Consider the following 15,529-nt stretch of genomic DNA (forward strand, 5'->3'; position numbering starts at 1 on the left):
TTTATTTCACTCTTATTTTTTAATTCCCGCGCATTGATGGTTTTAAATGAAATCATTTTGGGGTGAAAGGCAGGAAACCACAGCTCACTGCATAATCCTGACCTGCAGCCACACATACAACAATGTGTGTGTGTGTGTGTGTGTGTGTGTGTGTGTGTGTGTGTGTGTGTGTGTGTGTGTGTGTTTGAGACTGAGGGACTGACTGTGTATTTGAGAGAATAATAGTGTGTGTGTGCAATAGAGAGACACGGAGGGTGAGAAAAAAGTAATTGTGTGTGCTGAGCTGGATCACTGAAAGCTGTGGTTATAGAGAGTGTGTGTGTGCGTGTGTGCGTGTGTGTGTCTCTGTGTGTGTGTGTGTCTGTGTGTGTGAGTTACAGTCACAGTGCAGATGATGAGCTCTCTGGCCTAAGGAAGCATGGAAGTTAATGCACTCTCACTCGCACATGAAAGCCGGTGTTCATATCCAACACAATGAGGAACCGTGAGGGTCGTCAGCCCCCCCCCCCCCCCCCCCCGCTGCTCCTTCCCTCTCCCCTTACTCGCTGCACATCTTCCTTTCTGGACACAGACGTAAATCTGGGCTGGCAGAGAGAGACTCACACTAAACTGCTTTTGTGCAGTCGAAAAAAGTGCCGTCTCCACTACATTTGTGTGCTGGCGAACTGAGGAGCGGGCGATGACGCACACATAGTTTCCGTAAGAGCTCGTAGAAGCAGCCACTATCGGCGAAACACTTATTCTGACCAATGTTCTTCAACCACAAACTGACACAACTAATTCAATGTTCTCTGTCCTGGTTTCTTTCACGAGCAGAGGAACAACAACCACTGATACCGTCTCTCTCTCTTTCCACTGTGAAGTCTTGTTTTCATCATGTTTTAGTGAGACACAATATCTGTTGGTCAAGAGAGGCGCTATTATAAAACTATTTACTAAAGGAAAAGTATAGCCCATGAAATCAAACATTAGCAACACAATCGTGAATCAAAACCCAGGCATCTTTACTTTTTGAGACAATTCTTCTAACATAGGATTAATGGTGTTTTTAAAATCAGAAGCCAGTTGGACTCGTGTAAAAGACGATGTGACGATGTTAGTGGGTCCTTCTTCTCCAGAAAGAGGTCCGGACAATTGTGTCTGGACCTTTTTCCATCGTCTCTCACATATGACGAAGGCAGCGGGAGATTGTTCCGGGTCAGACGTGTTCACGACAACAGGAAAATCTCGTACACGTTTAAGTTAACGTCTTCCTCTGCATCTTCTACATGTAACTCCTCTTTTTCATCATTTTGCGTTCTCACATTCAGCCCCTCCGGATAATCTCAGGGGAATATCCAGAGTTCAGTGCACGTCTAAAAAACCGCGATAGTGATGATGAACCATCTGATTCTGCAGTGACTCTTGGCCTAACAGAGCTTTTCAGTGCGTTACAGCTCATTGTTTAGCTTCTGGTCCACAACTTTGCTGTTTCAGTTCATTCACACGATCCTGAGAGTAATGTTCTTTGGCTGCAGCAGGAATCTAGACCTACTTTCTGCAGAATCCCACAACCTGCACAACAAACAGTCGCTAGACATAGTTTTCAATGAGCTGAACTTGGTGTTAACGTAGTGTAGCATTTCATTTACATGCTAAATAGTCTGATATTTCCTCAGGAGCTAAACGGAGAGTGAATATTGGACTTAATATTCAGAAATCGTGACTCCAGATGAATGCTAATGTGGCTGTGTTCCTGCTGGATGTGTAAATAAGGAACTGTGTGAACATGTTTGTCATATTAACTTGTCGGGTGGAACAGCATTCTTACCTTCTTCAGTTTGATAACAGCCTCTCTGGTCTCGGAGTCAGTGGACAGCTCAAACATGCTCATTCCGTCTCCGTCTATCAAGCGGTAGTTCACCAGTCCGTTGTCTCCGAGGTCGGGGTCGTTCGCCTTCAGCCGACCCACCTCCTCTCCGGGGACTTTGTCCTCCAACACGGACATGGCATACACGCCTGGGAGGAAGGAAGGAAGGAAGGAAGGAAGGCAGAGAGTTTAGCCGGCTGTGGTTGGCTGGTCGGTGAAGTTGCTTTGGTATTCAGCGCTCCTCAGACGGTCTTTGGAGAATCGCTGGCTGCCTGCCACCGTGTTTACTGTCTGAGGCAGGGTCAGTTTTTTGGAGGGCAGAGCAGGATTAACATGAACTATACCATCTGTCTTATATGGCCCAGAGGATATTAATACCCCCTTTAGTGTCAGGTGTGTGTGTCTGAGGGGGGGGGACACCTGGCTTGCAGAGTGAGAACGGTAAGACCATATGCCGACACTCTCTCTCCTCTTTTATATCCCTCTCTCCTCTCTCACTCCTCATCCTCCAACCTTTTCTCCACACGCACCTTCACTTCTCTTCTATCTCTGCTCTATTTATCGTAAATCCTCCTCTTCCCTCCGTCCATCATCCCATTTCTACTCCTTTCCCCAGATCTGTCACTTCACACATCCCTCCTCCTGCCTCGTGGTCCCTCCTTCCTCTGCCGTCGCCTCCAATCTACGATGATTCAGGCGCCGAGCACTCGAGCGCTCGTCATTCTATGTGGTTTACGCCATTAGCATGTTTATCCTGCTTGTCCACGTGTGGCAATCCCGTGAATCATGAAATTGATTTGGTCACGTGTTTGTTTTTTTTCCCCCAGAGCGAGAGGAAGAGGAGAGAGAGTCACGTGATCCATCCAGCCCCAAATCCTGCTGCCACCCTGCAGCCCTGCACTGGTTTCTCTCTCCATTGATCCTCACGAAATCCCTCCTCTCCATCTTCCCTCTTCATCTCTGTGCGCTCTCTCCTCTGCCTCACATCCTTCCCATCTTCCTCCTCTGTCATTCGCTTCTCCCCTTTCACTCCATCCCTCCAAATCCCCCCCATTCATCCTCACCTCTCCTCCCCAGGTCCGCCCTCATTTCTCTCACGCCTGTCTCCCCTGCTAGTCTCCCCCCCCCCCCCCCCACTCTCTCTCTCTCAAGCCTGCCTATTCTGGCTAAGAGCACATTTCATCCTTGCCCTCGCTTTGCCCCCTTTTCCTCCCTCTCTTCTCCTGTCGTTCTATTCTGTCTTTTTCGCTAAGAAGCTTAACTTAAATGGCTCCTGGCAGCTGAGTTAAACATTGTATGACAGAACACACCGGCGGCCTGGAATACCTGGCTGTGAGCGGAAATGTGCGTTTGCATTGAAGGACCACAGGGGAGGCGAGTGCGAGTGTTTCAAGTTTTTTCTTTCCGGTAAAAGAAAAATGTGTTAAACTTTCCAGTGATTAGGAGGAAGTTCACGAGTTCATGAGTGGTGGCGCCGTTTGATCGGGATGTCTGATCCTTGGAAGGAGACGCTCAGGATAACCAGCAACGTTAAAAGAGACGTGTGGACCAAGTGTTTCAGACAGAGGCTGAAAGGAGGAGCTGCAGCAATGAACTGTATGATTGAGTAATAACCTGAATATGAGCAGAATATGTTTTGTTTAATATGTAAACTCGTAAATTACCACAATCTCTCTTCACTAACTTTAGGGGATTACAGAAACTAAAACAATAATACTGCTTAATTAACCACTACTCATTCTTGTGACCTTATTGTTGTGCACATAGACAATTAGACGATACTGAAGAAGAGTTTAATGTTGGACGTGACGATGATTTAAAGTTAACAGGGGAGTCGTTCATTCACGGAGCTCGTATAGTGTCTGTGAACGTGTGTTGATTACACTGTGGTGGGTGTGGACGTCGTGGTTAACAGCACTAAACTCATTACTGAAATGAACCTCTGCCAATATTTTAATTCACACACGTCTTGCTCCACGAGGATATTTGGTAGCAGTTAGTCGTTGTAGCTGCAGTAGGCGGACATGTTGTGTTGTGACTGTGTATAAAGTATAATTTAATACTGAGCAGCTGCTTCTCAACCCAGTATTGTTTAATTACTGAGCCACTATGAGTTTTCTCAGTTTCACCGAATATACCACAGAGCTTTTCTTTTGTATTTTTGCCTTAACTTGTCAAAAGTAACTTCGATCAAATGTTGGGAAACGGATCAAACATCCTTCCACTGACACAGGAAGAAGTTACGTTGAGGATTTCTTGTATTGACAGATGCCGATTTTTGTGTTTTTTGAGGGATTTCCAAGATCTTTTCGTTGTGCAAATGAAAAGAGAAAAGCACGAGGACAGAGAGTCTGTGTCAAACGGAGACGTAGAGATCAAGCCAAGGAGTGAAAGAATAAAATCCAGCAGCATGAATGGAAGCAGAGGAGCTGCTGGAACTCGGAGGGGGAGTCACGCTGTGCCATATTTCCCTTTCTGTCTGTTTTTATCTCTCTCGTTGTTTTTCTCTCCCTCCCTTTGAATCAGTTTTATTTCCCATCGTTTCTCTGCCTCTCGCTCTGGACTCTGTTTTTCTTACTTGACTTGCTTATCTCATATCCAATTTTTCTCTCCCGGCTCTCACGTACTCTGCCCAGCTACTAAATAAGTAATCACTGTCCTCATTCACACCATCTGGGAGACGTTCCTGCTTCTACTGCCGCTGCGTGTTTTTTGTTTGGAACACGAACACACACACGACCACAACAGATTGATATTTCGGTGCGTTGTCTTGTATCGCAGATGTAAACCGCCTGTGATGCTCGGACGACATTCGGCAATAATGCACGGAGGAACTTTGTTAACATATGTTGTCTGATAATGCTCAGGTCGATAGTGATCTTATTGGAAAAATGTTTTCTGTCCACTTTGGATATGAAAACACGAATCCTCACAGACTTAAACACAAAGTTACCACTATAGCTATATTAGTTTCCAAGTGTAGGATTGTTTGTTTGTAAACCACATGACACAAAACCAACTGATCAGAACTCCAGGAAACTTGGTGGATGGCCGGGACGTGGGCCAAGAAATAAATCCATCACATGTTGGGTGTGGATCTGACTCATGATCGTTTCCCTTGATTTCTCAGATTTGCAGATCACACATTTTTTCTCGGGGGACTGATATTTTCGAGTGTGAGCAATTTGCTGCAGATCTGGTGAATTTAAATGTGGTTTTCTAGTTTGCAATGTGGATTCGTCAGTGTTGAAACTCCCGCAGAAAAAGTCTTGTTTCCGTCTGAAGCCCTGTTGCCCCTTTGTTCACGACACCCGTTCTAATTTCCCTCAAAAACGCTGCCTGTTATTTGTCCCCGACATCCGGCAAAATAAGATTTCAGCTTCTACGCTGCGAGACGTTGAAACACAGTCGGCTTGTTGGAGAACACGGGAAGTGGAGAGATCGCTCTGACAGCCTCTTTCTCTCTCCCTGCGTCTCCCTGTCTTTTATATTCTCTCCCTCACTGCTTCTGCTCATGTCCCTCTCTTTTCTCGCCTGTTCAGCTTCTCCACAGGCTAAATCCTGAGCCCTCGTCTCTTCCTTTCTCCACACCCCCCCCCCACCTCCTCCTCCTCCCTGCTTCTTCTCTCCATCCATTCCTGCAGCTTCTCTGCTGAATCTCTGCCAGGAGTACCTCTGCTCAGAGCTACACGAGGGGGGGGAGAAGGAGGAAGAACCGGGGGCCAGGAAGAATCTCAAGCGAGGAAAGGCAGGGTGAAGGGAAAGAGAGACGGATTGAGAGGAAGGGTTGTTAGGCATCGAGGTGGACTGGAGAAAACACTGTGGTGCAACTATCTGCCTGCCACAGTGACTTTCCTGGTTTTCTTGTCCTCTGGGTCACATGCACATGCACAGAATCATGCACACGTATGTTTGTGCATTGACAACAAGGTGCAGCACGTCACCAGACGATGCACGGACAGCAGGTGTGTGTGCACTCACTCTGTGGGAACTTGGGCGGGTTGTCGTTCACGTCCGTGAGGGTGATGGTAACCTCGGTGGTCCCCGACAGCCCCCCCATGTGACCGCCCATGTCTTTGGCCTGGATGACGACCTCGTACTCCTGCCGAGCCTCGCGGTCCATGTCCGGCAAGGCGGTGCGAATTATACCTGAATGGACAGATTCAAAAAACATCGCGTTAACTCTCACTTTTACATCTGTATGCGTGTAGCGTGTGCGAGTCCACGCACCGTGTACCTCCATCAAAATGATTTCAAAATATTATCTCAAGAATTTGCGTTTAAATTAATAACTTCGCGAAAGTCTCGCTTGGCAAAACAGAACAAGTCGACGTGATTTACCTTCCTGAGAGAGGGGGTAGTTTTTTAAGAAGATCTTTAAAAGATAACACATCATCGCTCATCAGAACTGTAGTGAAACATGTGCGACGTCTTGTTTTCCTGCATTTCAAGGCCCGGTAATTTTGTCTTTCTGTTTAATTCATCAGCCGCCGCTGCCGCTCTCTTTCCATCTCTCTCTTTCTCCAGATGTCGAGCTGCAGTGTTGTTGAGTTGAGGCTTTCTACTGTCATATTATACCGTGTGTGTGTGTGTGTGTGTGTGTGTGTGTGTGTGTGTGTGTGTGTGTGTGTGTGTGTGACAGCAGGAAAAGCTGGTAATCTCCAAACCAATTAGAAATGTGAGCTATGGATTTGAGCCAGTCAAATACCCAACACTGGTTTGATTAGCCAGATTTACTCTGCACAAATCTCTCTCCCTCTCTCATGCACTGACTCCTCTCTTTCCATGAACTTGCTCCGTCTAAACCGATCTCCCTCTCTCCTCCTCCTCCTCCTCCTCCCTAACCTCCCTCTCTCTGTTCTTCTTCCCTCCATCTGACCCAGCGTAGCTCCGTCTCTGCCCTAACCTCCCTCCTGACATCCAATTTCTTCTTTTAATGCAAACCCAAATATTAGGCCTGGACTCCGGGGACCTCTTCTTTTGCAGCGGCGCCTTCTTTCCCCCGCCAATTTCAGAGAAGAGGACGTGCTGCTACCTGATCCCTGCAGCAACGAATACTTATATGGAGAATATATTGTATATATTGCAGAAACATTTTCACTTTGGTCTCAGTAACAAGCAGTTTCCACAGGTTGCCTTGTCGACGTGGAAGTTAAAGCAACACTCTTACTGAGCGACAGCGCCCCCTTCAGCCACGAAATAACTATGTTTACATGCAACAGTGCATAGTCTGATTATGATTTTACGCCAATATGTCTGACATTATGCCGCTGAAACGCAACCGAGCGATGGATATTACCCATGATCCTCTGCTTCCTCAACCAGAAGAGCTGCGGCTGGAACAAATCCACCGAACTCTGTTCAGCATTCTTCATATTTTTTAAAGTTTCCCGCTGAATATTGGAGATAAACTCTGTGTTTTTAATGATTTCTCCGTTTCTTTTTAACTCCTCTACGGTTCAGCTTCACTCCTCAACCTGCTGGACCTGATTCTGCCTCCATCAGTTTCTCACGTCTCACAGGAGATCGTACGTTCAGGGCGAGGAGTGGGAATGAAAGAGGAAACATTCTCCATATTCACACCCACTGAACCAACACACTCATTTTGAAGCTGCTGTTTTAATCTTTAAAAAAGTCGAATAGTGTTACTTCAAGACGTGTGAATACACGTTCATATCGATAACGTGACAGTATTTTGTGGTGATTAGTCTTTAAACTGAAGTGGATGTTTAGAGGAACTTGTCATGTGACTATATATTGGGTGTTTTGCAGGATGTTGCTCAGCGAGCGTGTGTCAGACTAATCTCATAAGCCCGTCTTTGTTTCTGTGTCGTTGCATGATACTACATCACCAGCTGTAAGCCTGTAGATGGTTGCAGACTATTTCCAGCCTCACCTGTCTGAGACTCCACGGAGAAATAGGGCTGTCCTTGCAGGATGCTGTACACCAGCCGGGCGCTGTTGCCGTAGGTGGGGTCATCGGCATCTGTAGCTGTCACCTGCATCACCGAGGTACCTATAGGACAGACACGACACGACGAGTCAGGAGACAACTCTACTCTCAGGGATTCGGTTCAAGAGCGGTTTGACAAACAAGCCTGTCCGCGGAGAGTGTGTCGATTCACCTGCCGAGGAGAGAAGGGAAATAAAAAACAATCTCCCCTTCTCCCTCTGCTCCCGTGAGGCAGGTCCACACTATCATTTCTCCACGTTTCATCATTGTCGGGTTGGAAACACTCGCTCGACAACATCGTCCGTGGTTTTGTTGAGTGTTTTAAATACATTATATTCCCTCGATGCGTTGACAGTGCTACAGCCCCGGGATTTATGAAACTCCATCAAAACCCTCTGGATAATCAGAAATGGTTGTCAAACTCCAAAACAAGGTAGTTCATCTTGGTCCCCCCCCCCCCCCCCCCCCCCCAAAAGAATAAAATATTTGACACTTTGAAGATGCGGCGCTTTCACACGACAACAGCAATTCACTCGGAGTAAGTCTCGCTTAACTGAGCTTGACACAGTGAAGCTGAGCAAATAGGCTCAATGAAATTAAAATTTGCAGGAGTGTGAAATGCATTTTCATTAACTGTTGAAATTGTTGAAATTTTCCTTTTTTTGCAGATGTGACACAACTAATAAAAGTCACACGCAGAAACTCTCCAAAACTAAAAGTTCTACGATTTGCATTAACCAGCGGATGGTGTCTCCTTCTCCTGAGAGCGTGTCCAAGTGTCCTTGAGCATAAACGCTGAACCTCTAACTGCTCCTGATTCTATGTGTAAATGTGTGTGTGAACGTATGTGTGTGAATGTGTGTGTGTGAATGTGTGCGTGTGACTGGTTGAATGAGACGTACGTGGTAAAGAGCAGTGAGAAACACGCTATATAAATGTGGTGCATCTTCTCTTTCTGCATCCAGATGTCGAGCTGCAGTGTCGGGGAGTTGAGGCTTTCCACTGTCAAATTATGCCGTGTGTGTGTGTGTGTGTGTGTGTGTGTGTGTGTGTGTGTGTGTGTGTGTGTGTGTGTGTGTGTGTGTGTGTGTGTGACAGCAGGAAAAGCTGGTAAGCTCCAAACCAATTAGAAATGTGAGCTATGGATTTGAGCCAGTCAAATACCCAACACTGGTTTGATTAGCCAGATTTACTCGGCCCAAATCTCTCTCCCTCTCCATGCACGAACTCCTCTCTCTCTCCACCAAACTTGTTCCGTCTAAAAATATCCTCCCTCTCTCCGTCTCTTCCCCAAATTATAGTTCACCCTCTGTCGTATCATTATCTCCCACAGACGACACACGTAATCACAGTGTGAAGCTGCAGCTGTAACGTCCGTCGCCTGTAGGTGGTGCGTTCTATTTATATGTTTCACGTACGAATATAGAAAATCGTCCTGTGGTGTTTCTGGTTGTAATTTTAATAAATGGCCACCATGTTAGCTTTTAATGATTTTGTAAGTGTGTCTTTTGTTTCTGCATCTTACTCCAACTTTTTCTACCTGGTTTCAACTTCTGCTTCTGTGTTTAACAGTCGCTTTTTAAAGGAACTGAGGAAGCAGAGACTCAAATATTATCTTTATACTCAACTGGTAAAGTTTTTGAGTCAAAACATAACATATTGAGATTGAGGGAATGTGCTCTTTGGTTTTTCTGGTGCTCGACCGTCAATCAAATGTGGTTATTTTTCATTTTCCCATTATTGATATTGTGAGAACCACTAACTTTCTCCATATGAACTCCATTGTTTCTGCAACTGTAAGTTTCATTCAGCCCTATTCTCAATGTGGCAGCTACCTTAAGTCTACACGATAAATTACCAAGAATGTTAATTTGAGAAAGACTTTCTTCTGCGTCTGATCTAATTCTGACATCCATGAGGGAACATGGACCTGGTGAGTCCATTTCTCTCCCTCTGTCTCTCTTCTTCAGTCGTTGAGGCTGATAGCAACCGGCGGCTCCTCCCTGCCAGACTTCAGTATTCAGGTTTGAGCTTAAGAAGCGGATGTGCAGGGGAGAAAAAGGAGAAAGAAGCCCTGAACAGAACTCATTGAGACGTCCTTTCAGAAGTTCTTTCTTTGGAAGTCCTGTTCATTCAGAGGAGGGATTTCTCCGGCTCTCAGAGTCTCAGGCAGCTCCACTGCCAGTGGGGTTCAGTTCAGGTCAGCCTTCAGGGGTTGAATACTCTCCAAGACCGCATAATATTTGGAAAGACAAATCTATCAGGATCACAAGCCCTGAGTAAGAAGACTCCGAGGAGATGGCTGGAGCTGCTGCCCATGCCAACGCACTGCTAAATATTTCCCAGCTCATTTTTTCCCCTTTTGTGTGCACACGAGAAAAAGAAGGAAAAGTGATATATACGCAGGAGCTGCATGTGTCGGCTAATGGCCCCGTCTGATATCCACTTCTCTGCCACACTTCCTGTGTTCAGATTACTGCCATAATTAATAATGTATGAAAAAGGCTGTTTAGCAGACAAACAACACCAAGTCCATCAGTGACTTTATTAACAAATGTCACTCAATAGACAGAGGAGATTTTATTTTTCCCTGGACGGAATAAGATGACATTTCATTATCTCGTCTGAATCATTGTTGTTATCAAATTATATGAGGACAGAAAATAAATCTGCTGGTCTCAGCTCGCATTCAGGACGGGGGAATTTTCAACAGCGTCAATTTAGAGCTTTTAAACACAACTTCTGACTCGTGCATTTTTGGTCCTCTGTCCTTTACTAAACTGTCATTATCACAAAAAATGAACTGCACTGTCCACACTCTTTCCTCGGCGGTTTCATCCACGTGCAAGTCACTAAAGCAGAGATTGTTACTCACCCACGTTGGACATCTCAGGGACCCTGGCGTAGTACGGCCCGTGTAGGAACTCTGGAGGATTATCGTTGATGTCCTGAACTTTCACTATGAACTCTGACGGAGGCTCCAGAGGCTTATTAGTGTCTCTGTTCACTGCCTGGGCCGTTAAGGTGTACTGCGCCTGCTCCTCGCGGTCCAGGGTCTTCGTGGCGTGGATGTTGCCCGTCTTGTCATCGATGACGAAGATCGTCCCTGCGCCTTCGCCGGAGAGGATGTACTTGATGTTGCCTTTGCCCGAGTCTACGTCTGAGTGGAGCTGAAGAGACGAGGAAAACAAAAAGAATAATGCAAATCGTGAGACGTGTTCTGTGCTGCCGACATCTGGATTTCAAGTGAAAGAGAAAGAGTGACAGATGAGACATTTAGCCTCGTTGGCAAAAGTACCGAGAGGCTTCTGTTTGTCAATTCTGCGAATGAAAGAGGCTGAAATGCTCCGATAGACAGGCGAGTGGATGTGCGGGGGTGGAGACGGCCAAACGCTAATAAGTAAGAGATTTAAAACGTTGTCATAACAAAAAAAAATTCAATTAAACACGAGGTTTTCCTTTACAACCCCGTGCACAAAGAAATATGATGTATTTGTTGTTTATGGAAGCCGCTGCAGCATTTGAGCGATGTCGCTGTGGAGGAGTGCCACCAATCATCCTCACCCCCGAACGTGAGCATGACCTCTCTCTTTCTCTCTCTCTCCGTGATAAACGAGAAACGCACATTTCAATCCTGTTTGGAGTTTGCTGTCACCCTCCGTGCCCCCGGGCCGCGACTGTCACCGGAGGACGGGGCAGCTATTAATTAAACGTCCACGCCGTTATTCAGGAGTTAATTGTGTTTCTGCTCCGGCGAAGAGACGAGGCTCTTCATCGTCTTTATGATACTCACCCTGCCCACGAGAACTGGGTCAGGTCCGGTGTACTCCTCAATGACGAAGAACTGATTCCAGACCCATCCTCGTTTGGACCGATGCAGCACCTGCCCTTCCTTCCCCGTCCGCTGTCTGTGTCTGTGCAACGACAAGTGACCTGCAAGTACACAAGCCCACATTAGAACCAACACAACACATTCGTAGTGGGCTTAAAGTCTAGGTTTTAAAATCTTAGAGACAAATGTAAAAGACTTGAATGAAATGCATTTCTTTCTTTCTCTCGAGTTTCCTTCTGTGAGAATATTTTCCAAAAGGCTGAACTCAACTCAAAGTGGGTGGGAGGCAGTAACCTCCCGAGCAGAGAGGCCCACTTTTGAATTATGGATCACTGGTTCAAATCCCAGCTGAGAAAATGTGGGTGGCTGCTGGGGAACGACACACACTTCCAACGAGCAGTTCTTTTTAGGTGGGGGGGCACTTGACCCGTTTCAGTGCAGCTGCTCGGCGGCTGAGGAGCAGCACCGTTTAAACCTCGGCTAAAAACTGAAGGGAGCTTTGATCGAAGAAGAATGACTTACTAAGTTAAGGAAAGATAAATGACAATGGTAATTTGATAGAAAACTAATGCATAAAGTCAAAATATCGGATTATCCAACACCAGAAAGTCCAGATCAAGTTTAGTACTTTTCCATGAGAATAAACAATTGAGTTTTTCTCAAGATGACATTTTGTTCACAGCCTGGATGGAACAATCATCCAGACAGAACAAAGTGATGAAAGCATCATTGTCAGTTTGAACGACAGATGCCATGAACAGGAAGTGGTGTTTTTCAGATGCAGGTAAACACACATTAGGTTATTAAGTTTTTCAAACCTGGATTTCTGTGTCTGTGGCTCCTCTGATCCAAGGAAGCGTTTCCTCTCCGGGTTCCTAATGCGACACTGCAGAGCGCAGAAACTCCCACCAGCACCAGGAGGGCCCTCAGGAGCCCGAGGCCCTGTCGCTTCATCTTCAGCGTTGGCTTCTCGTCCGACCTGAGCAACCGAGCGCTTCACTCCGACCCCTGCTCTCTGCTGCCTCTCAGCGGAGCTCCGCTCCCACCGAGGTGATGTCCTGTGTTGGCAAACGAAATGTTGTTGATGAATTTCTGGTTCATTAGCTGAGACGCGGCCTGTTGCTGTCGGGTCTCATCACAAACCTTCACGTTGCTGCCTTTCGTCTCCTTGTTCTTCGCTCTCACAGTTTGTTCATTCCCTCTCTCCTCCAATCACAGAGCCTAGAAGAGGACAGAGGAGAATGTAGCTTGGTTAATAATCAGTAAAACAATCAAACTAAAGCTTTAAGAAACTACGACTTAATCAAAACTTTTGCAAGCAATCAAATTGACTTAACGCTGCGAACTAAAAACACAAACAGTTCAGTAATGGATGATTCCTGCCTGTGTAGACAGGGTAATGTTAATCGATTGCAGTCGGAGATCTGGCTTCTTAAATGGTTGTTGTCTTGATTAGGACATTGTACTAATTACTCAGACAGTGTCTGCAACCTCATTAGCTTTAATTCAATTAGACACAGATTGATTTAGTGAAGGAGCTGCAGCTCATGTGCAGCACGGGGTCGCTCTCCCGCTCCAGTTACAGCCTTTTCAAATGTAATCAAAACAAATGTGAGAATGTGTTAAACTGGACGAGGGCGTCGGACCCTCTTTACGTGGGATCTGCTAAAAAGGAGACAGATTAGAAAACCGTGAATGACTCAGGCATCTCTCCGTCTCTGCAGTGAATGAATCAGCAGGAAAAAAGAGACCACATCTGATCCGTGCAAAAAACAAAATAAAACCTCAGCTTGTCCATCATCAGTCCTGAACTGTGAAGCAAGAAACTGCTTTCTCACTGCTCGGGTCCCGAGATGAATGTCAATGAACTGCCCTCGGTGCGAGTTTAATGAAACGACCCCGCGTACGAGCACGGAGCGAAATAAATGTGATGAGAGCAACGGAGGAATGGATCAGACGATGCCAAGATCCAGTGAATAGCCGACTGCAGAGGCCTCCGGAGGCCAAAGGGGGGGTCGAGTCAGATCCTGGGACCAGGAAACCCCCGGTCCTTTGTTTTTCCAGGATCTGGTCCAGTCATGACTACGGAATGATGAGGTTTAAATGTGTTGGTGAAGAAGGGGTGGGGCTACACCCTGAAGTCTTTGTTTGCCCAACTATTAAACCTCAGCCATTCTCATAAAATGTGATGCAACGATACAACAATACCATAATTCCTCCAACTTCATTCCAACTAACGCTTTATTGTTCTGCTCAGACTCGAGAGATTGTTTCTCAGGAAAATGTTGCAGTGCGCAGTTATTACAAATGAGGGAAGAGGAAACAAGCAGAATATAATGTGTTTGTTGTAATAATTATATGGTTTAATGTCACGTCCATTAGGACGACGTGCATTAGCGTCCATCAGGTGGAAGACAAGGAATTTAAATGTGTTCCACTCGTGCAAATTGGGAAACACATGCACCTAATTACTCCTAATGTGAGACGATGAAGTCAATTAATCGACCCACACTAACAGCACGTCGACAGTCGGATATATCACTGTGTCGTCCATTAGTCAGATACTGATGCATCATCTGCTCACAGCTGGATGTGCTGTGAATTTCCATCATGGCCCCGGACATGGTTGACGGGGGATTTAGGACACGGCTGCAAGTCCTCCATGTTGATGTCCACGTAAACTCATAGTGTTGGATATTGTCGAAACATTGAGAGTGAGCGATTGTGCACGAGTCTCTTTACTACAACAACAAATTGTTTTTTTGGAGCTGGGTTTTCTTTTTGCATGGACCATACAGATGTTGTGTCTGTGTGTTTAATATTCAATAGCTCAGTAGATGAGATTATTCCCTCGGGGCTCATTGGCTCCCGTTGTCCACATGACTAGCCAACCAGGAAGTGTTGACAGTTAATCCCAGACCGGCTCATCATCTGACTAATTATCCTTGAGTCCTCTGATAGATAGATATGTGTGTGTGTGTGTGTGTGTGTGTGTGTGTGTGTGTGTGTGTGTGTGTGTGTGTGTGTGTGTGTGTGTGTGTGTGAGACTAAATTGAAATAACCATAAGGACAATACAACGATTATTTAAGAGACAAAAGGGATAAAAGTTAGTGAAGTTAGAAACAGATGCGATAGAAAAGTAGAGAAAGACGAAGCTGTGTGAGGAGAATCGTGATTTATTTATCTATTTTACTCAAAGCTGTAAAAGCCCCAAAGTTACTATCAAATAATAAGAAGAGTCAACACTATTAATTTCAGTAAAAAGCTGTTAGTTGTTTTATCTCTGAACAGGATTTACACCAAAACTATTTTTTTACAAAGCCATGAAAACAGAACACAAGTAGAGAACTCGTATCTATTCTTGGACACTGTCACTCGCGGGTGGGAAGTTGTGGACGTGAACAGAGAACGTGCTGGAATTTTCAAAGAATTTCCTTATGAACAACAATACCAAAAACAATTATAAACCCCGGTGTGCACTTGTTGTGCGTCGGAGCTGACACACACGCGCAGCAGAACCTATTAACAGGCTCTGAAACTGTCACTGATTCGTCAAATTAGGTGTCAGGTGTGTTTAACAAGTAAAAATAAAACATGTCCAAAAATAAACAGCTTCCACCGACATCCTGTTATACCCTGATATTGGTCATGTGGTTTTTTAATCTGAAAACCTGTCAGATGTGTCGAGTCCAACAACAGAAAGAAAAACACGAATAATGAACTTGATTGACAGCTGCAGAGTGACCGCTCTGAAATCCTCAGCCCGACTGCGAATGTGATGACGTGCGACAATGAAATGACCCTGCTATCAAATTCAAATAAAGCAAAGCTGCAAAACGATTTCCCCCCCCCGCCACACACACAAACCTCCTGTCCATTATAAACTCAGAGGAG

General features: G+C 45.7%; 1 protein-coding gene across 1 annotated transcript in view; it reads right to left on the reverse strand.

Moving 5' to 3' along the window:
- cdh11 (cadherin 11, type 2, OB-cadherin (osteoblast)) overlaps window positions 1-15,529 on the reverse strand; it is an 81,722-nt gene that overhangs the window by 13,907 nt on the left and 52,286 nt on the right. Inside the window, exons 3-9 of the mRNA XM_034609282.1 lie at window positions 12,778-12,855; window positions 12,453-12,692; window positions 11,596-11,735; window positions 10,678-10,972; window positions 7,746-7,865; window positions 5,831-5,998; window positions 1,811-1,998 (exon numbers count right to left, since the gene is read on the reverse strand). Coding sequence (XP_034465173.1) covers window positions 1,811-1,998; window positions 5,831-5,998; window positions 7,746-7,865; window positions 10,678-10,972; window positions 11,596-11,735; window positions 12,453-12,588 — 1,047 coding nt within the window. The 5' untranslated portion in view covers window positions 12,589-12,692; window positions 12,778-12,855. The remainder of the gene's footprint in view (window positions 1-1,810; window positions 1,999-5,830; window positions 5,999-7,745; window positions 7,866-10,677; window positions 10,973-11,595; window positions 11,736-12,452; window positions 12,693-12,777; window positions 12,856-15,529) is intronic.

Source organism: Hippoglossus hippoglossus, chromosome 15 (assembly GCF_009819705.1).
Source record: "Hippoglossus hippoglossus isolate fHipHip1 chromosome 15, fHipHip1.pri, whole genome shotgun sequence".
Lineage (NCBI taxonomy): Eukaryota > Metazoa > Chordata > Actinopteri > Pleuronectiformes > Pleuronectidae > Hippoglossus > Hippoglossus hippoglossus.